We start from the raw sequence: 19922 nt of genomic DNA, 5'->3' as shown, positions 1-19922 counted from the left end.
TGGCCCCATGCATTTGCTCAGTCCCTGTCTATCCGGCCCTTGCCTGGCGGGCAGGCTCGGGTCCTGGCTGGGGACAGTGCAAGGACGGCAGGCACAGCCAGGGTGCAGAGCGGTCAGTGAGCAGGGCCGGCCGCTGGGGAGGCGCACCCCTAGGAAGGGGCGTGTCTAGGATTGGCCTTGCAGGGTGGGCTCCTCCACAGGAGTTCGTGGTGGCCAGCTCTGGGCCCGGTGCACCCGGAGGCAGACATGTCTGGAGATGGGCGCACCTGGAAAAGGGCACACCTGGAGGCCACACCTGGAGGCCACTATGCCTTGGGGTAGACGCGCTTAGGGGAGAGCACACCCGGGCATCACCCCTCACGGCAGAGCCGCCCAGGGTAGTGGGTGCTTTCCCTGAGCTTGCATTGTTTATGAATAGCAGAGGTACCCGGCCTGGTGGTGGTGTTGAGGCCATGCGTGTCTCAGCGTCCGTCCCCGGCGACCCTCGACCCAGGCTGGTGAGCCTCGCCCCTGGCCACGCTCCGACCCCGGGAACTTCCCCCATCCCAGGGGCCTCTGTTCTCCCTCAGTGAACCTCGGGGGGCGAGACTTAGAAAAGCACACAGATTTATTGCATGTCAATCTCAGGTATAAAGTCACTGTCGCGTTGGGAAGGTTACATTTGGTGTGTACAGTCCTACCCTACAGCATTAACCTCAGATCAGCTGCTCCTAGGCTTCGTCGTAAAGACGTGTCTCTACACAAGCGCGTCTGCTTTATCACAAGCATCAGATGCAGTCGCAGGACCACGAGGACGCGCTCCGACGCGGCGTGGCTTGCGCTGCGTCCTCCTCCCACGGAGACGCCCACGTGGGTCCCGAGCCGCGTTGCCTGTGCGCGAGCAGTTCCCAGCTCCTGTCTGGAGGACGCAGACCTTAATCACAGCCAACAAGGGCATCTACCGAATTCTCCTTTTCATAAAAATTTCACAAACAGACACGATAATGACCGCTAAACACGAGTCATGCACAGTGAACTTATAACAGAAGCAATTTACAATCAGGGGACATGGGACATACACCGGCCTCCTTCTCAATGGTTTTTTTTTTTTTTTTTTTGAACATTATATGAAAACCTGACATTTACATTTGATTTCTTTTTCAACACTATACAGTTCTAAAAGAAAAAAAAAAAAACAAACAAACCCAAACAACGAAAACAAACTGAACCAAGTTTGTACTGGAACAACGGCGAGGGGGGTGCGGATCCACGGGTGTGGGGCTCTTGCCAGCAGGTGCAAACACAAACGCGTTAGCGACACGCTCCGGCCCGGGGGCTCAGCTTCCCTGGTCGCGGGAACGTCGACCACATAAAACACAGCGATAGAAACCTCCGGAATTACTTTGCTCCCAAGTGAATTGCACATTTGGGAAACTCAGGCTGCCTTTCGTTTTTATTTTTATTTTTTCCGAAAGCGGAACTCCGAATCGGCGACGGAGAGGAAGAACGTAACAAACTGGAATGCAAGGAGGAAAGGAACTCTCCTGGAATCACGCAGGAATGTCTTGTCACAGTATCGCTCGCTGCTGCGGAGACAGGTTCATGGCTTCTGATACCCGGCTGACTCCACCGCCCAGGAGCGGCCGCGGCCTCGCGACTCCAGCCGGGAGTGGTGCAAGGTGCCCGGCTCTCCTGGGTGGTGCCGCCCCCTCCCCTCTCCCCCAGAACAGCACAGTGAATATAGCTCAGTAGATTTCAGTCACTTGGGCGGGGGGCTGAGGGGCAGGGGGACAGGGCAAGGGGCAGGGGGACCACAATCCAGTGCTTTGAGGCTTCAAGGCTACCAACGGGTGATATGTATTTGGGCAAGTGCTTTGCGAACGCTCGCTGAAGAAGCAGCTAGGACAGAGAAGGCCGAGGGCCCTGCGAGTTTCCAGGACCAGGCTTGGGCCACAGAGGTGCTGGGCTTGAACAGGAAGGCCACGCAGGCTCAGCCTGTCCACTGACCCACATCCAGGGTCCCAGGCGGGCTGCAGGAACATGCAGCCCGGGTTCAAAACAGGGGGTCTCTGCGTCCCACTCGCGAAGGGTCCGGCTGGCCAAAGGATCGGCAGCTCCATGCGTCCTACCCAGTTGTCCCAGGAATGAGAGCAGCAGTGGGGGGATGGTGTCGGTCCGCTGGGGGCCGGGTCTGAGGGGTGGTGGAGGGGTGAGCAGGGAGCCTTCCTTTTGAATTTCCATTTGGGGATATCAGCGGTCCAAAGGCGGAACGCCGTTGATGCAAAAAGGAAGGGCCCTGGCCCAGTGGGGCCCCAGGTTGACAGGTCTGACCCTGGCCACCACCCATGGACACAGCAGTCAGCCAGCCGGTTGCCCTGTTGCAGCCGAGCTCCGAGGCTGGGGTCTCAGAATTCTGGCCGCCCAGCCTCCTGGCCCCCACGGTCCAGGCTGGGCCCGAGCGTCCGTGCTGGTGCTGCAGCCCGGGGACAGAGAAGAGTAGTGAGGGCAGCTCGCTGTAGTCAGGGGCGGGAGAGGCACCAGGCTGGGGACTAAGTGCTCCTTTTGTCCGGGGTCCAAGGACAGACCCCCCCAAACCTGCCAAGTGCTTGGGCCCAAGGGGCTGAACGTTTAGTGGAAATGGGGCTAGCTCTAATCGTTTTCAGGGGGACAAAATGAGGGCTAAAGGTGAGCAGGTGGGGCTCTGGGAAGGAGGGAGAGAGAAGATGCTGGCCAGGGCTGGCCGGAAATGACAGATGGCCATGGCCTGGGGTGCAGTCCAGAGGCGGTGGCCGCGGCCCCTTATCTGTTCTGGGACCACGGAGAACAGACGCTCAGGTCTCCACCTGGCCAAACTTCCTATTTTAGGCAGAGAGAGTCATACCGCAAAAAAAAGCACACACCTTATTCTTTAGCAGAAGGAATATAATTTGGGTTTACAGAAATGGGCGTTTGTATCTGCGGCTGACTCTGCAAAGGGGTCCCGTCTGGATGGAGGGGAAAGAGGAAATGCCACACCGCGCCTGGCCAGCCCAGCAGAGTGCGTGCGTGTGAGGAGGTGAGGGGCGGTGTTTGCAAAGCCTTGCCCATGGGACTGCGCCCGCTCTTCCTCGCGTGGGGTGCCCTGCCAGCCTGGGGTGCACGGTCTCGCTGCCTCCTGTGGACCGGGAGTGGTGGAACCCTTCCGCGGGGGCCTGCAGCGGCGTGGCACCCTCGGGGCCTCCTCACTCAGGTCTCGCGGTGCGGAAGTGCCCGATTGTCGCTGGCCTGGAGCAGCGGGGACACGGGGACACGGCTGCTCCGACCAGCCCGCTGCACCGCCAGAGCCCCGTTCCCAGGCGCCCCCCCTCCGCCCCGCCCCGGCGTGGATCTACATTCTTTTTTAAGGGCAACTTGGACGATCTTTTTCTTTTCCTGTTGGGACATACTCTTTTTTCCTTCCAAACAATAAAAGAAATAAATAGAACACTTGTCTTAAATGCAAATGTAACTGAAACTCTAATTTAACAAAAACACGTGATTGTCTGGAAACGGGCAGCAGGATCCGTCGGGGGGCGCGGGGGTATTTGGCACATTAAAAACCTCCCCACTCCCTGGTTATCGACCACACAACACACAACCTTATACACGGTTTTGGTCCTTCACTAGATGCTTATATTAACATTATTTCTTCACAATAAGAATGTCTAATGCCAAAATACTGTTAAGGAAGAAATAAAATAAGAAAAGAAATGAATTAGAAAAAATTACAAGTTATATACAGATTAAGGTAAATTCCATCAGGGAAAAAAAATTATGATTTGAAATTGGCCCCTATGGGAATAATTTAAAGCCCATCCGAGCGGAGAGGCAGACCCATCCCGAGGGGGTGACATCCGGCCGGGCCGTGCGGTCCTAGCTCCCCGAGAGGCAGGTCCCGCCTGGAGGCCCTTCCGTCCTGGAGCTGGTCTGGCCTGCCAAGAAGCCGCACGAGGATGGGAGGTGGCGGTCGGGTCCGGAGCTGAGGTCTCAGGCAGGCAGAAAGCCCGGCGGCGGGGGCAGGGGAGATGCAGAGCGCGCCCCACGGAGGCCACGGTGCGGGAGATGCCTGCTTCCTTCCCCTTGTCCGTCTGACGGGGGTGGGTGAGGTGGGGGCTGGAGACGCGATGTGGCCAGCGGGCCCTGCTGTCCGCAGAGCGGCCGTGGCGGGCCGGCATGGGTGTGGCTGATGCGTGGACCTTGTTGGGAGGGGTGCCTGGTGTGTGGCCCACCTCTGCACAGGGGACCTGAGCCACCGCTCTCGCAGCCCCCCCATACAATTGGGGGGTCTTGGTGGGGGTCACAGGCATGAATCCCCTGCCACACGTGTGTGACGCGGGCGACAGCCCAGGATACCGTGTCTCAGAATTCCACGGTACAGCTTGAAACTGCTCACAGGAGGGGGCCCCAGGCCCCTCAGTTCTGCTCGGGGGCACCCCAGATCTCGTTGGCTTTACAAATACGGTCAGGGATAGAAAACTTCTCCGTTATCTACAGTATAAAGAACACACCCAGACACAGTCTCAGTCCCCAGGCAGGTTCGGGTTTGCAAAGAAGTGGAGATTTCAAAGCAATGCAAAATTACTTTTAAAAAACAATTTGCAAGTCAACTTTCGATTTTTTAAAAAATACTGTCTATTTTTAAAACCACATGCTTAAATAGACTCTGTCGTCAATAAGATTACCAAAAGCGTTACTCTTGTAATTCTCATTATAAAAAATTGTCTGGGCGATCTCCCTTTGTAAAGCACACCCGTGTCTGTCCGGTCCTTTCTGAGACACCTCGCAGGTGCCCCAGCGGCCCGCTGCCTTCCTTCAGTCTGGGATTAAAATCCCGCCCTCACCCACTGGGTCGGCTCTGCGAGGCAGCTCCCGGGAACGGCATGCGGCCGGCCGTGCGCTGCACCCTTCCGGAACGCTGTTCTTAAGACCAATTCTTGGACGGTGGGCCTCCAGGACGGCTCAGGGACTCCTCGTTTCTGAGTTTTCATTGGAAAAATTAGAGCTGAACCATGGTGTGTGTGGGGGGACGGCTGCCAAGGAGTGGTCATTGCAGGTGATGGCGCGGGGCGGGGGTTTCTCTGGCCCAGGCCACGCCGCTCTCCGAGGACCCCTTCTCCATCTTCTGCAGCTGGGGTTTCTGTTGGGACGATGGGGCCCCGAGGTCACCTTGCTTGGACTCTGGCCCCGGCCCCTCCTGGGCCCGTCAGAGGTGGTTGATGGGGTTAAAGGCTCCGGACTCCGGCATGGCTCCTGTGACGTTCAACCAAGCGTCCAGGGGGCTCTGGGGCGAAGTGTGGACAGGAGTGTCCTCGGAAAGGGACAGCATCATTGCGTACGCCTGGCCCGGGAGAAGACAAGGACACACACACACACACAGGACAGACAGGTGAGCTGTGTGATTGGGGTTCTGCAGATCCCAGGCTGTCCCCTTCCCGCCACCCCCCCTGCCCTGTGGCTGGGCTCAGCCTTGCCCGGATCCAGACAGAGAGGGGAAAGGCCAGACTCTCCCCTGGGCCCGAAGAGGAAGATGAGGTGGGCGGTAGGGCTGGGGGTGTGTGTGCATGTCAGCTGGGCTCCCGTGCAGAGGGACAAGGTGCCATGGTCTTGGCCTCCATGCACAGGGGCTCCCTCGGCTCTTTGGGGTGCTTCCCTCCTGCGCTCACCTCTCTGCCCCACCCCCACTTTTGCGAGGGCCCCGGGAGTTGCCGGTAGTCCACAAGAGGCTGTCCCCGTCCGGTGGGCCTGGGGCTGCCCGTCTGGACAGCTGTGGGGACAGCACAGAGCTGCTTGGGGGATTGGAGGCACAGCGTGTCTGAGCTGGGCCTGGAGCACAGCTAGTCCACAGGACGGTCCTTCTGCCACAAGTCATAGGGCACGAGGCAACGGGACCTGGGGGCCCCTCTGGGCAGAGCGGGGTGGGGGAAGGCCAGCCGTCCTCCCACCCGGGTTTACACTCTGGACAGGATTAGTAGAAGACAAAGACAGACATGTAGACGGTTTTTGCTGAGACTCAGGGTGGGCTGACGGAGACCCCGCCCCTCCAGACGGATGGAAGCAGGAAGCAGGGCCCTGGGGCCGCCAGGACTAAGGAATCGGGTCGAGGCACCCGGGTGCCCTTGCTGACCCTGTCACGGCTCCAGCTTGGAATCAGTGACCGCGCAATGGGCAGCTTCCTTCAAGAGAAGCCTGGGCTACCAGTCATCCTGGCTTGAATCAGAGAGGGAGGCCTAGATAGCTTCCAGGCTGGACACCTGCTCGTGGACGCCTGCCACGGGGACAAGAGCACCGTGACCCATGTGCCTGTGAGCGCCCGGCTCACATTCACCTGCCTCAATTTCTTCCTACCCCACCCCTGCTTGCAGGGGAGCAGCAGTTGCTTGGGTGTCTCTCTAGCCGATGCAAGGGGCCCGGGGACCCATGGTCATGCCCCAGGCATAGGATGACCACCACAAAAGGAGGCGCAGCCACCACCTGCCATCCAGCCTGGGGGTGCCGGTGGGGGGGCTCTGCTGGGTACCTACCTGGTTCTTAGCCTGCCTGTACAGTGTCTGCTTTAAAGTCTCAGAATCTAAGGTGGGATTAAGCGCATCTTTAACTTCAAACGCTTCCTCAGCTGCTCTGCGGAGGTCCAGCCCCTTCCCAAAAGTCGGCATCGGCTCCAAAGCTAACAGGCCGCCTGGTCGCTCCTGAGCGCACCTGCACCAACGACCGGGGAGAGGGGCCTGGCGTTAGCCGGTCCGGCCTCTGGCCGCCTCTCTGAGGCCCCACGGCGGGCTCCGTGCCTGCATGCACGCCCCGGCGTCTCCACGAGCCACATGCACAAGGAGACAGACACACAGACACGCGGACACCTGGACAGGAGCCACACAGATGCAGGAGAGGGACGGACGGAGGGGCTCGGAGGGGGGCGAGCACGTGCACACACGTTGCAAGCAGCAGGCGGGCGCCCGGGTCTCTGGGGACGGAGGACAGATCGGGAGGCAGCTCTGGAGGGGCTGGGGCTCCCGCTGCCCGGACCCAGGGCACAGCGGTAACGGGCCGTCCCTGGAGTTCAGACCTCCTGGATCCACAGGGCTCCCCCGGGACGGTCTGAGACGCTGGAGCGCCCCTGCTGCCGGACACAGGCAGGGGGCAGTCGGGCTGCGAGGGAAGGGGCCCCCGCTCCACACTGCCCAGCCCGGGGCCAGACGTCACTGCCCAGGCCAGTCACCGGAGACGGTGGGGTGGCGCGACCAGCTCCTTCTCAGCTGGGAGCGTGCCTCTCCCTCCCACACTCTGCCCCCAGGCCTTGGGAAGTGTGTGTGGGGGACGGGAGAGGTGGGCTGGGCCCTGACCCCCTTCCTCAGGCCGGGCCTCGCCTGGGCCTGCGTGCAGAAGACCCGTTCCCCCCCCGCCCCCGAGGTGAAGACGCCCAGCTGGGGGATGGTGGGTCTCCGGCGGTTTGTTGGTGAGGTCGTCCTGCCAGGCCCTAGCACGTGAGGCTGCCCAGACGTGGCCCACGGAGGCCGGTCCCCACCTTCGGGTGTGTTCGAAGCCCACGGCCAGGGAGGCGGGCGGCTCCTCGTCCTCCTCGTCCTCATAGGCGCCCTGAGGCTCCGGCGTGGGGGACACGGTGTCATCCTGGGACTTCCCGGCCAGACTGTCGTCATCCTCCTCCTCCAGCTCCTCTTCCTCTTCCTCCTCCGCGTCCCCCGGCTTCCCGCTGGCCAGGCCCAGACACTGGGAGCTGCCGTCCAGGTTCTGGACCTCTGGCCTGCGGGGACAGGGGAGGGCGTTGGTCTCAGACCCCACAAGGCCTGCGCTAGGCTCCAGCCGGCTCTCCCTCCAAGGCTGTCCTCACCCCCTGTGAAGAGAGCCTGCATTCGTGGTCACGGGGACCCTCGGAGCCAAGGTTCTGAGTGCCTCGTCGGAGCCCTCAGCCTCCGCCGCCACCCCCCCCATCACCGGTGGAGTGGGTCAAGGAGAGAAGGGCACCCGCTGAGGGCGTGGCAGGGAGGGGCCTCGGCAGCAGGGCTCCTGTGATGCCAGAGTGGACACCGGCCACCCGGGATTCAGGGTGAATGTGTCAGGGAAGGAAGCCACGGCCAGTCTGGTGCGGAAGGGGGTCCTAGGTGCTGGAGCTGGGGTTGGGCACTGCACAAGGGGTGCCCTTGGGGAGGTTTGCTGGTCGACCCTTGCTCATGCCTCCTGGTCAGCCACGAGGGACATAGGGACATTGGCAACCTAGCGTGTCGGGTCCCCCCTGCAGGGGGAAGGTCTGGGGTCTGGGGTGCTGTGGAACAAAGGCGGGGCTGTCGTCAGCCAGGGAAACCCGCCCAGATGAGTTTGTTTCAGAGACTGGTGGCTTCTCTCCTGCGGGCCAGACCCCACCTCATTTCCCTCAGGGTCACTCCAGCTGGGTGAGACTTTTCCACTCCAGGTCCTCGTTTTTAAAAGGAAAGAATCCAAGCTGAGCAAGGGCGAGCCTTCTTGTTTCTTTCAGAAAATGCCCTAGCCCGAGGGCCACCTGGCAGGTGTCCAGCATGCAGTTGTGGTGGGGGGCAGGGAGGGTGGGCACACACCTCCTGAGCCCACGTCTGGGCCCCTGTCCCTCCTGGACCTCGCACGGCCCGCAGAAATCTGTCCGCGGCTGTCGGGGGAGACGGGAGTCCCGCTCTCGGCGTGAGGCAGAGGGGGCAGCCTTTCCGAGTGAGCACCGGCCTCCAGACACAGAGGCTTGTGCAGACGGGCCGGGCTACCGAGGCCCCTGATGGCCGGGCTCTCGGCCATCCTCGTCTTCCCTCCTTGCCTTTTCCAGAGAAAGTGCAAGATGCTACATCTGCCCTGCCTTTCCAGATGGGCAGAACCCTGCCTGACGCTTCCGTTCTCGGGGGTCACCTGTGCCGTCGCCAGAACGTGTCCGCCCACCAGGCAAGGGCTCTGGAGCCAAGTGACACAGGCCAGGGCTCGGGTCCTGCCCCTCCCTGGCTCTCTGCCGGGTGACCTTGCCAGCTCAGATCCTGTGCCCTCTCAGCGATGTGGGCACATCCCCATGCCAGGGATGGGATGACGGCGCAGGTGGGCGACGTGGGGGCCGGGACTCGGATTACGTTCCGCAGGCAGCCCCGTGCATGTGTAATCGAACCGACGTGCGCTGTGGGCTTCTAGGTATGAGCCCCTCCTGGAGCGGGCAGCATGGCCCCCACAGGCAGGGGGCCTGCATCAAGCAGGAGCGCCCGGGGAGGGGCAGCAGGACTGAGGAGGGGGTCCGCAGCCTGGTGGCAGCTCCAGGCACCTGCAGGGGTGTCCGGGCCTCCAAACAGCCCCCTGGGGCACGTGATGTCCTGGGGCCGCCGGGACCCTGCGTGGGACCGGCGCTTCAAGCCCAGGAGCCCAGTCTCTCCTGGTTCTGGAGGCTGGAGTCCGAGATCCGGGCGCGGACGCTGGGCTGGAGACCCCAGCGTCGCTTCATCTTCACGCGCTTCTCCGCACGCATCTGTGTCCCGCTGTCCCTGCAGGACCTCGTGTGGGATTGCGGCCCCCCGATGACCTCGTCTTAACCAACTACATCTGTAAGGACCCTATTTCCAAATCAGGCTGCATTCTGGGGTAGTCGGGGCTAGGATTTGGGGGGGATGCCCCAAATTATTAGAGGGGTTATGGGGCCAGGAAGCCTGGCCGTCCCTACATTCTCCTTGCTGCTTGAGAGAAGGAAACGGTTCCGGATGTGGACCGTAGTGTGGATATTGGCTCCAAAAGGAACCGCCAGTGTCTCACCATCATACACAGAGCGACAGAGTCAGGTCACCTGTGATGGTGGTTCTTGCTTCTGACCATGACGTGGGGCGTCTCCTGGAGGGACAGGCCGTCCCAGGGCCTGGGTTTGTGGTTGGCTCTGCCCCGGGGGCTTCCTGAGGGATTTGGGGCCAGTCTCCTCTGTCTGAGCCGCCACCAGGGGCCTTCGGGAAAGTCCTGGTGAGACGCTTGGTGGTGAAGGTCGGGGGGTGCGGCCTCCCCTCTCCTCTGTCCCGGTGGGTTCCATGGAGAGTCTCCCTCCTCCTCACAGCTAAGAGCTGGGCCTGCCACCGGAGCTCGAGGCGCAAGGGCCTTTCTGGTGCCCCCAGAGGACCGTGCCCCCGTGGAGGACGCTATTGACAAATCCTCGCAGGTCCCTCTTCGGCCTCTGTCCCCGTGCGGGGGGTCTCAGTTCAGGGCATGGTCTTTAACAGCCGGGTGTGCTCGTCGCCCGCCTGGGGGGCTCTGATAAGGCCTGGCACCCGGGTGCTCACGTGTGACTTTCTCTGAAGCCTTAAACCACGGGCCGCTCTCAGATGGGCTGCAGCACTGCCGGAACACAGGCTCCGTGCCCCCGAGGGGCAGGGCTCTAGGTTCCCGTGAGACCATCATGTGCACGCCGGGAGCCACGGTGGAGGCGCAGGGGAGCAGGCGGGGCTGCCCCCGGACCGGAATCTCTGCTGCCGAGCAGGGCTCAGGCTCTGGGAAGCGTAGCCCGCAGCCGGCCTCTCCTGCCAACCCCTCGTCGGAGCCCCGGCCAGGCCCTATCTGGCAGGCAGGTGAGATCACCCTCCTGGGGGCACGACTTAGGGTGTGGCAGCCCCAGAAAAAGTCCTAGTGCCACGTTGACGTATGAATTCGACAGGCCTTCCCGGTGCCCCCACCCGGTCCCCTAGGAGCACCGAAGACGCAGCCTGTCCTAGAGGGAGGCGGGTCTCCTGAGGGCTGTCCGCACTTGCTGGAGGTGGGCGGGGACAGCGCCGGGCCCTGGGGGACCACAGATCTGAGCAAGGGCCGGGGCTCTGGCTCTAGGTTCTGGGCCCGGCTTCATGGCTGGAGCAAGGCCCCCCACTTCGCTGGCTCAGTTCTCCACGCCAGAATTAGGGGACTGCATCCCAAGGCTTCTTGGTATTTGGAGCATCTCTGGTTTTCTGCCAGCTGGTCCGGCCCCCGCGTTCACCCAAGGAGAATGTCTTCCTGGGGGTCTGAAGCGTCCTTCCATAGGGACTCCCGGAGGAAATACCACCCGCGGAGCCTTGGGATCCAGGGTTGTGCAGAATACCTTCCACATCTTGAATCGGCATTCTGCCATTTTCCTGCCATCGTGCGCATGTGTGTGCAGGTACGCGTGTGTGACTCCTGGTGGGAGTGCATGTGTGTGCGCACGTGTGCACATGTCAGTGCGTGTCCGTGTGTGTGACTCCTGGTGGGAGTGCACGTGTGTGCACATGTGTGCATGTGTGTGCGTGCAGGTACGCGTGTGTGACTCCTGGTGGGAGTGCATGTGTGTGCGCACGTGTGCACATGTCAGTGCGTGTCTGTGTGTGTGACTCCTGGTGGGAGTGCATGTGTGTGTGCACGTGTGTACGTACTTGTGTGTGCCTGTGTGTGTGATTTCCTGTGAGTGTATAAATGTGTACCTATGTGCACGTGTGTGAATCTGTATGCACGTGTGCACGTGTACATCACTGTGTGTGCACGCGTGTGTACGTGTGCGCAATGCACGTGTGGTTTCGTGCACACATACGCGTACAGTGCATGTGTGAGTGCATGTATACACGTGCATGTGTGCATGGCTGTGTGGTTTCTCGCACGTGTGCGCACACGTGTATATGTACCTGCGTGTGTACCCACGTGTGCATAGTGTGCACATCTGTGTGGTTTGTGCACACACACGTGTATGTGTGCATGCATATACATGTGTACACACGTGTGCATGCCTGTGCACTTTCATGTGCATATATAGGTGTATGTGTGCAAGTGTGTGAGTGCATATGCACGGTGTGTGTGTGTGTGTGTGTGTGTGTGTGTGTGTGTGTGACTCCTGCTGGGAAACCTTCAGGGCCTCGGATTAAATGGAAATGTTCTCGACTCAGACCCCCAGCAGGGTTCATGGCAGGAGCCCTCACCCGGCTGTCGCTTCACTGAGCACCTGTGACACCCCAGCCAAACCAGGCGGAAACTTGGTGCGGCACCCAGCGCACCACACCCACCGTTGGTTGGGCCGCTTACTCTCCTCACCCTCTCCGGACCCAGACACAGGGGCGGGGGGAGGGCGAGTCCTCACTGAAGGTGGCAGAGCCGGGGTCAGAATAGATGCCGGCCTTGCCCATCGTTCACCCCCTCTGCTGGGGGGCCCGGTCCCTGTCTAGGGGCACACAGGGGACCGCTGCTGGGGGGGGCTCCTCTGGGTGTAGCCACATAGGGGGCTTTGGATCTAGGCCTTCTTGGGGTCTGGAATCAATTTCTTACCGTTTGTCCGTTCGTGTTGATGCTTGGTTCATCTCACTGTTGGCAATAAAGTTTCTGATTTCAGAGAAATAGGAGTCTTCTTTCTCATCTAAAAGTGCATGGTTGTCTGACTCAGAGGTGGGGGAGGAGGCGCTGGTCCCCAGGTGGTTCGTGAGGACCCCGGAGTGCTGGCTCACTGTGGGGAGAGGGGAGCATCAGAGTTGGGGCACCCCTCAGCTGAGCCCTGCCCTTCCCCTCCCTCCCCTCTCCTGGCTTCCCCATCCCCCCTCTTCTCCCCTCCCTTGTCTTCCCCCTCCCCTCCCCTCTCCTGTCCCATCCCCTCTCTCTGCCCTCCCCTCCTCTGTCTTCCCCTCCCCCTGCTGTCATCCCCATCCCCCCTTGTATTCCCCCTCCCCTGTCTTCCCCTACCCCTCCTCCCCTCCCCTTCCCTGTGTTCCCCCGCCCTCCCCTCTCCTCCCTTCCACCTGGCCTCTCTTCCTGAGGCTCCCATCGTTCAAACCCTCGCCTCCGCACGCCCGCTCGCGGGCCCGGGCCGGGCCGCACCTGGAGCGTGCTCGTGCTCGTGCTTCTTGAGGTGCCGGTCCAGGTTGGTCTGCTGCCCGAAGCAGCGGTTGCACAGGTGGCACCGGAAGGGCTTCTCCTTGTTGTGGATGTTCCGCACGTGCCGCTGCAGGTTGGAGGAGATGCTGAAGGAGCGGTCGCAGTACTTACACCTGAAACACACGCATCTCAGCGGGGCCTGGCGGACACCCCGGCGCCCCCGTTTCCCGGGGCCGCTGCCCCACCAGCCCGAGACGCCGCACAGGCAGGCTGTGCCTACAAAGCCCCGCGGCTCCAGGAAGCAGCCGTCCTCTGCCGACTGACTGGAGGGTGGCGGGTGGCGTTGGAAGGTGCCCCGTGCTGCTGCAGGGGACCCTCTGGGCCCGTGCCCCTGGGCGTGCGGCGCCCCAACCCTCCCTGCGTCTGCGTCCCCCAGCTTGGAGGCCCGGCCTGAGGGCGCACGCTCCCAGCGGCCTCAAGGGGGCGGCCGTGCACCACAGAAAGACCCTCCCGTGCTTTTCCCTGGAAGGAGACCCGCTCCCTGTCACGTTCCTCTGGGCGGAGAGACCCCTCACCCTGCACGGGGAGAGCGGGCCCGCACCTGGCCGCCATTTAGAGGGTCCTTGGGCCTCAGCTTGCCAATTTGCGAATGGTGGGCTCGGGGGCTGCCCCAGGCCCTCTTCGGCATCTCTAACTTCCCGGACGGTGAGGTGGAGGCTCCCCGGGCTCACCACCTGTCAGGCCGCCACTGTTCTATGGACCACAGATGACCACAGACGACCACAGCCTTCAGGCGAGCCCCACGCGATCCCTCTATTTCTCTGCCCCTGTGTGGAAGGTGATAGCCGGCCTGGCCATGCGCTTGGGAGAATCTGAACAAGACGTTCCTTCCTCCAGACGCTTCAGTCGTGGGCATAGAACATCTGTGACGGGAGCGGCGCCCTTGGGTGTGGGGCCTTGTGGGGGTGCAGCCTTCACGACCCTGCTCGCAGCCCAGACGGCGGGAAAGGCAGGGCTACCCTCCCTCTTTAGAGAAACACCTCCATCAAGAAGCCAGCAAGGGAGAGCGCGGGGCCTGGAGCTGGAGACGGGGTGGCCCTGGGAGCCGCCAGCATGTCCGCAGACCCCTATGCGGCCTCGCCGGGGCGCCAGCGCCTCCTGGTGGCAGAAGTCTAAGCAGAGGCCATGCAGCTTCCTGGGGTGGCTCCCGTGGCTCTGAGCGCCCAGCCCAGGATGGCAGCGGGGATCCGTCTGGGTGCACACACACGTGTGCGGATGTGCATGTGTGCGCACATGTCTGTGTGCGTGCGTCTGGCTTCAGCACTCCTCGGGGATGCTTCACTGGGCGTCAGAGGCACGCGAGCCTCCGTCCACCCTGTCCACGTGCTCATGTGTTTTCCATGTTTGGAGACAAGGTCCTGCAACCGGACAGGAGGCAGGCAGCAGCGTCCTGGCTGGCAAGTCTCTCAGGAGCACGTCTACACAGCAGGTCCCCGCAGGGCGCTCGCGTGGGGGGTGCGGCTCGGGAGGTGCCAGGGACCTGTCCTGAGTCTGGTGGCGGGGCATCCCCACGGGAGGGCCCCACTCACCCTGATCGGTACAGCACAGAATACGGGCCACGCGCGTGGGGTCCGGAGTTGCGCTGAGGACGGGGCCGGGCCCGCAGGGCTGAGGCGGGCAGCACGGGCAGTCGGGGCAGTCACAGTGCGCCCCAGGGACCCCCCCGGGGCAGGAAGCCTTAGGCCCCATGAACCTCGAGGCTGTGAGCGCTGTGCCAGGAGCTGAGCTTTCTCTGCCCCGCGGGGCAGCTTTCTGACAGTGTCTGGGGCAGCCCACGTCCTGCCTCATTCCACCCGGGGGGCTGCTGGTGGGCCCACAGAGAACAGGGAGCACCCCGCTAGAGGGGCCCCCGGGTCTCCCACGGTATGGTTTCCGGAGCGTTGTGGCCGAGGCCTCGCCGACTCTGGCTTCCTCCACAGTCGGTGGGCAAAGAGCCGTCTGAGATCTTTTCACAAATGGCTTCAGCCACCGTCCCTGGCCTCCTTCTGAGCGACTTTCCACCTTCTCTGGCGGTCAGCCTGGGCGCACCTGTGCTCCGCCCTGTGCCTCCTCAGGCCGGCGAAGCCGCTTCCAGGCCCCTGGAGCACGGGGCTTTGGTCACCGCCTCTCTTCGCACCGTCTCCTGATGTTCACGGGCCCCAGCGAGGACCCGCCATCCTGGAAGCCTACACGGCTGCCCTTGGCTGTTTTGTCTCGGCCTGTGCGGGGACGGGGGCGTGAGCCCTCCCCACGGTGGGGTCAGCAGGGCTTGGGTACCCGGTGACCTGGTGCTCCCCCACACAATGGTCCAGAAAGGAGGGTTTTTACAAGCCAGGACGTGCCATCTCATTCCGTCACAGAAGAATCCTTGCCCCCCGGGGTGCCAGGCTCCCGGACGACTGTTCTGCTCCTTAGGGCGCTTGCTCAGGAAACGCCAAGCCGGCCTGTGTCCTCGTACCCTGCCCCCCAGGGCCCGCCCGCACGCGGGCTCGCGCGCACCTGCACACAGCATCCCTTGCCATGTTTCTTGGAAAGTCGGGGACCTTTGCTTGGGTTCCAGCTACACTGCCCCATAAACTCTGAATGGGGGACCGGTGGGAATCCCGAGTAGAAGACGGGGTTGGACGGGAGCGTTTCTCGTGACCAGAAATGGAGTTCTCTCTCCAGCGGGGCTGGAGAGGGGGCAGGAGGGGAACGCCCGTTGAATTTGCTCACAGAGAGACTGGAGTGTGGCCCTTTCCTGCTTCTCATCTAAATAAATGGCCCAGACCGAGAAGCCCATTTGAAATTTAGGGGAGCAGTGAGCCCTGAGCTTCGGGGGAGCGGAGTGCTCTGAGCAGCTGGGATTTGCGCTGTAAATAAGCTGACAAGTGGCTAGTGAAATTTATGGCCTCGATCCATAAAATAGCTGCCCTCTCCGCGACAAGGAGTGACCGGCTGGCCCCAGCAGCGTGCAGCTGAGGGCCTTGAGAGGACCTTGCAGTGAGCGCAGCCCCCCCACCAGGGAAGCCAGCCAGGGGGAGGCCCGGCATGGGCGGGGGAGGGCGCAGCGTCCTCCCCGGGACCCAGCGAGGCCACACCCGCTGTCACAGGGAGAACGCTTTTGGTAACTGTCAACGCTGGGGAAGGGAAGGAGAGAAGAGATTTTTGAAGTCCAGCCCTAAAAAACAGAACTAGAAAAGCAAGGGGACAGGTTTGGGCCACCCGAGGCAATGGGAACGGAGCCTCGCTCATGGGGAGGAAACGAGCTGCAGGGGGACAGCCGTGTGTCCCCAAAGCCAGAAGCTCACGTCCCGCCAGGAGCACGTAGGCCAGCCCACGAAGGCGCACACCCGGAGCGTGACCACGGCCCCGCCAGGCAGGGTGCAAGGAGGGACCCCTGTGCGTGGCCACCAGGAAGGAGGCAAGAAGCAGCCTCCACATTCCCGAGTCCAGTTTTCTGTCTGTCCAGCCCAGGTTGTTCGAAGCCCTACCTGCCGCAGCTTCAGGGAGAGAGAGTGTGTCTGACCGCACCTTGTCTCCCAACCTGAGGCCGAGATCTATAAGCCTGGAGAAGCCATGAGCTGAGGACACGCGGCCCGGCGGGAGAGTTGACCTTCTCTCCAGGAAACAAAGCGTCGGTCACACCAAAGGGTCTTTCTTTCCCCAAGTCAGGGATTTGGCGCACATTCTGAGTGATTTTAGGTAATCTCAGGCAAGGACGGAAATGAAGAGTGTCCCGTGTTGTCTAGTCTGTCACTCGGCCGCCCGCCAGAGACAAGCCGGGCCTCATCCTGCTCCGAGGCTCAGGTGCGCACGCAGGGCTGCACACATGGGGCCGGCCCGGAGCGGGTCACGCCCCGCAGACAGCCGGCGCATTGCATCGGCCTCGCCGGGGGTGGGGGTCCTTCTCCTTTGGTGGGGCCTGTCCCCTGGACGGCAGGTTTCTGTGGACGGACGGACGGACGAACTTTCCTCTTCAATTTGAATTCTTCCAGTGACCCAAGTGAGCCCAGACAGCGCCCCCCACCCCCGTGATGACAAAGGGAGTCACAGGCCCCACTCTCTCCGTCGCAGGGCTGCCTTGAGCCAGACAAAGTCAGGATTTGCAACGCAAACTTTCAAAGCAATTATTGTTACGCCAAGTCGAAACTCACAGATTGGAGAGAGCAAAAGAAATCAATGGTAATTAAATTCCTCTATAAACACAGCCCGACCCTCTGGGGGCTTCTACGCGCAGCGCTGTCCAGAAGGCGGCTCTCGTTTCAGGGAGGAGACCAGACCCAGTGATTCCTGCCTTCGCGGGCCTTTGTGGATTGTAAGCCATTTTGGGGGGCGGGGGCCTGTGTGTTGGGAGGCGGGGGGTTCCCAGCAGATGACGGATCAGTAGGTGTGCAGTTGCTCGTCTGGCCCGGAGAGGACGCGGCCCTGCGGTGCCTGGGGATGCCTGTTACGTCGCAGGCGGGGGCGCGCGGACAGCTCCTAGGGGCACCCCACGTGGCCGCCCTTCCCAGGGACGGGGGCACACACTGAGTCTCTGCAGCCACCGGGGGACTCCGAAATCGGTATGCCCAGAGGAGGGGGTCCCGCGCTGCCAGCGTCAGACCACTCCAAGCTCCTCATTCCCAACGGCCGTTCACCAGACACACCCCAGAATGCGGTCTTGGCGTCTAATCCAGTGTTTTCCCTGACATGCTTCCTGGTCACCACTACCTGGGTCTCTCATTTAAAACGCCAGCTCTCAGGCCCCTGCCCGGGTGGGGCCCCTGAACCCGGGGTGTCACCTCAGCCCTTCTGCTGCCCAGCAAAGGCCCCGGGGACCAAGGAGCAGGATCTGCTTCTCCTGGGGGCAGAACGGTCTGCTGGAGCAGCCGTGGCCTCCGACTCTGGGCAGGTCATGGGGTCTAAGCCTCCGACTCTGATCTTTGAAACGGGGTTGACGTCCCCGTTGGTGAGCAGGACGGGTGATGGCTCCTACATGGACTTGCTCTACAGGCAGAAGCCCAGCATGGAGGGCATAGGAGCGGAGCAGACACGTGGCTTCTGTCCAGGGCTGGCACGCGAATCCCTCAGGACACCCCAAGCGCAGGCTGGGATCTGAGCTCGCACGGAGCTCCTTTTCCACTGCCTGCCCTGCCTTAGGCACCCGCCCTGAGCTGGGAGGGCGTGGAGCGAGGCTTCCCCCACAGACCACCCGGGCCCTGGCTTTGGCTAGCGGGGCTCTGAACGCCAGGCCCCAGGCAACAGTGGCAGGTGGGAGAGCTGCTCCCAGGCACCCCACTCTGGGAGTGGGCCAGAACTCTCAGGAAGCCCACTTGGGTGCCTCCTGCCTCATCTTTATAACACCCCAGAGCCCAGGATGGCTGTAGGGTCAGCAGGCGGGGCCCAGGGAGCCACCTGGCATAAGGAGGCTGGCTCCCACCCCCACCCTTCCCATTTCACCAGAAGCCTGCCCCCCGCCATGGGGCGGGCTCCTACCTGTATGGCTGCTCCCCCGTGTGTGTCCTCAGGTGTCTCGTGAGGTTTGCTGATCGGGGGAAGATCTTGCCACAGTACCTGGGGTGGAGGGATGGGGTGACCATGAGGCAGTCGTACTGCCGCAGACTCGGGCGCCCGTATGCTTTCCTGACGTGGTTCCTCCAACTCTGGGGCTAGGGCCCGAGGCCCCACACCTGGGGGGCAGGTGGGCTTGCCGACTCCGGCCTGCTTGGGTGTGCCTGTTCCCTGAGCAGCCTGAGGACCGCTGAGCTGGCTTGGACCGGCTAGGACAGGCTCATACAGCTGGGGACGGACACGGTGCGTGTCTCCCCCAGGCCTGGGCTTTCCACCTGACTCCCAGAGCCTCGGTTAACTGCTGACCAGCCACCCTCGGCTTTGGGCCGTCCGGGTTCTGACCGGCTAGGTTAGGGCTGCGTTTCCTCATGCTCACGGGAACACCGCCTAGTGGGGCAGGGGACATGAAGCCCACGCACGATGGGCCATCGGTGAATGACCGCCATCGGTGAATGGACCATTTATTGCCACTACGCCGTGTTGTGGCTGTGATGTTTTTTCTAGGAAGCCCAGGCTCACAGCCACGGCGTGGCACCTGTGGTCACCTGGCCAGGGCCACCCCACCAGCCCGCCTCGTGCCCCGCCTCACCTGCAGGTGTAGCGCTCCTTGCCCTTCCTGAGGATGGGGTCAGACAGCGTGGGGGGCGGGGACCGGAAGTTGAAGGGGTGGTGGGGGAGGGGCTGCAGGGAGCTGCCCGAGTCCGCCTTCATGGCCGCGAAGCTCTCCAGCTTGTCTGTCATGGTCTCGATGGCTGACATCTGCCGGCAGGAGAGCGGGAGAGATGGTGGGACCCCCTGAGGAGGCTGGCCCCAGCCCCCGGGCACCTGAGGGTCCCCCGGGACTGGGCATGTCACCCGCTGGACCAGGACCAGAAGCTCCTGTGGGCTTCAGGCTGTGGGTGGAACCAGCCGTCTCCAGAGCTTTTCGGCCACGCGGTGGATACTTTCACTTCCTGTGGCCAGCCCTGCACCTGTCCTTCCCTGGAAGCCCTGTGTCAGCCCAGGGCCCAGGCTAAGGGAGCCAGAACCAACCTTCGCCAGCCTGACTCTCTGCCTGGCTGGGGCATGCGGGGTGGGGCGCAGGCTCCGGCCTCGCGGCATCATGTCCCCTGATCTGGAAACCCCCCAGCACCGTCCTGCTGTCCTGACCCTGGCCAGCACTCCTGGAGGGTTAGCTTCGTTTAAAGACAGAATCACATCCTGCTTTTCTCTTCTCTTCTCTCTCTCTCTTTATGTCTTTCCCTCTCTTCTCTTCTCCCTCTCTCTGTCTGTCTTTCTCCCTCTCTCGAAATAAGACAGCTCCCTGTGTCCCAGGTTAAAAGCGGCCACAGGTCTAGGCAGCGCCATCTGGTGGCAGTGGGCCATAATTGCAGGCAAAGTTCTCCGGGAATCCAACAGCCTAGGGCCAGAAGCTGCTAACTGAACCTGAGAGGAGGATGCCCATGTGCCAGGGACATGGTGACATGGACCAGAGGGGCCACTTCTCCAGGCCTCGGAGATGCCAAGGGCTTGCTTGGTGAGGATTCGGGGGTGCGTCCCTGGCCATTTCCACCTGGTGGGCAGAGTTG

General features: G+C 62.2%; 1 protein-coding gene across 1 annotated transcript in view; it reads right to left on the bottom strand.

Moving 5' to 3' along the window:
- Positions 1 to 598: 598 nt before the first annotated feature.
- Positions 599 to 19922, bottom strand: part of PRDM16 (PR/SET domain 16) — a 212774-nt gene continuing 193450 nt past the window's right edge. Inside the window, exons 14-18 of the mRNA XM_040645533.1 lie at positions 12787 to 12956; positions 12244 to 12418; positions 7514 to 7750; positions 6519 to 6693; positions 599 to 5335 (exon numbers count right to left, since the gene is read on the bottom strand). Coding sequence (XP_040501467.1) covers positions 5201 to 5335; positions 6519 to 6693; positions 7514 to 7750; positions 12244 to 12418; positions 12787 to 12956 — 892 coding nt within the window. The 3' untranslated portion in view covers positions 599 to 5200. The remainder of the gene's footprint in view (positions 5336 to 6518; positions 6694 to 7513; positions 7751 to 12243; positions 12419 to 12786; positions 12957 to 19922) is intronic.

The sequence above is a fragment of the Ursus maritimus genome, unplaced genomic scaffold (genome assembly GCF_017311325.1).
Source record: "Ursus maritimus isolate PB19 unplaced genomic scaffold, ASM1731132v1 scaffold_32, whole genome shotgun sequence".
Lineage (NCBI taxonomy): Eukaryota > Metazoa > Chordata > Mammalia > Carnivora > Ursidae > Ursus > Ursus maritimus.
Note: the sequence above shows the minus strand (reverse complement) of the source record. Positions and strands in the feature narration are given on the sequence as shown.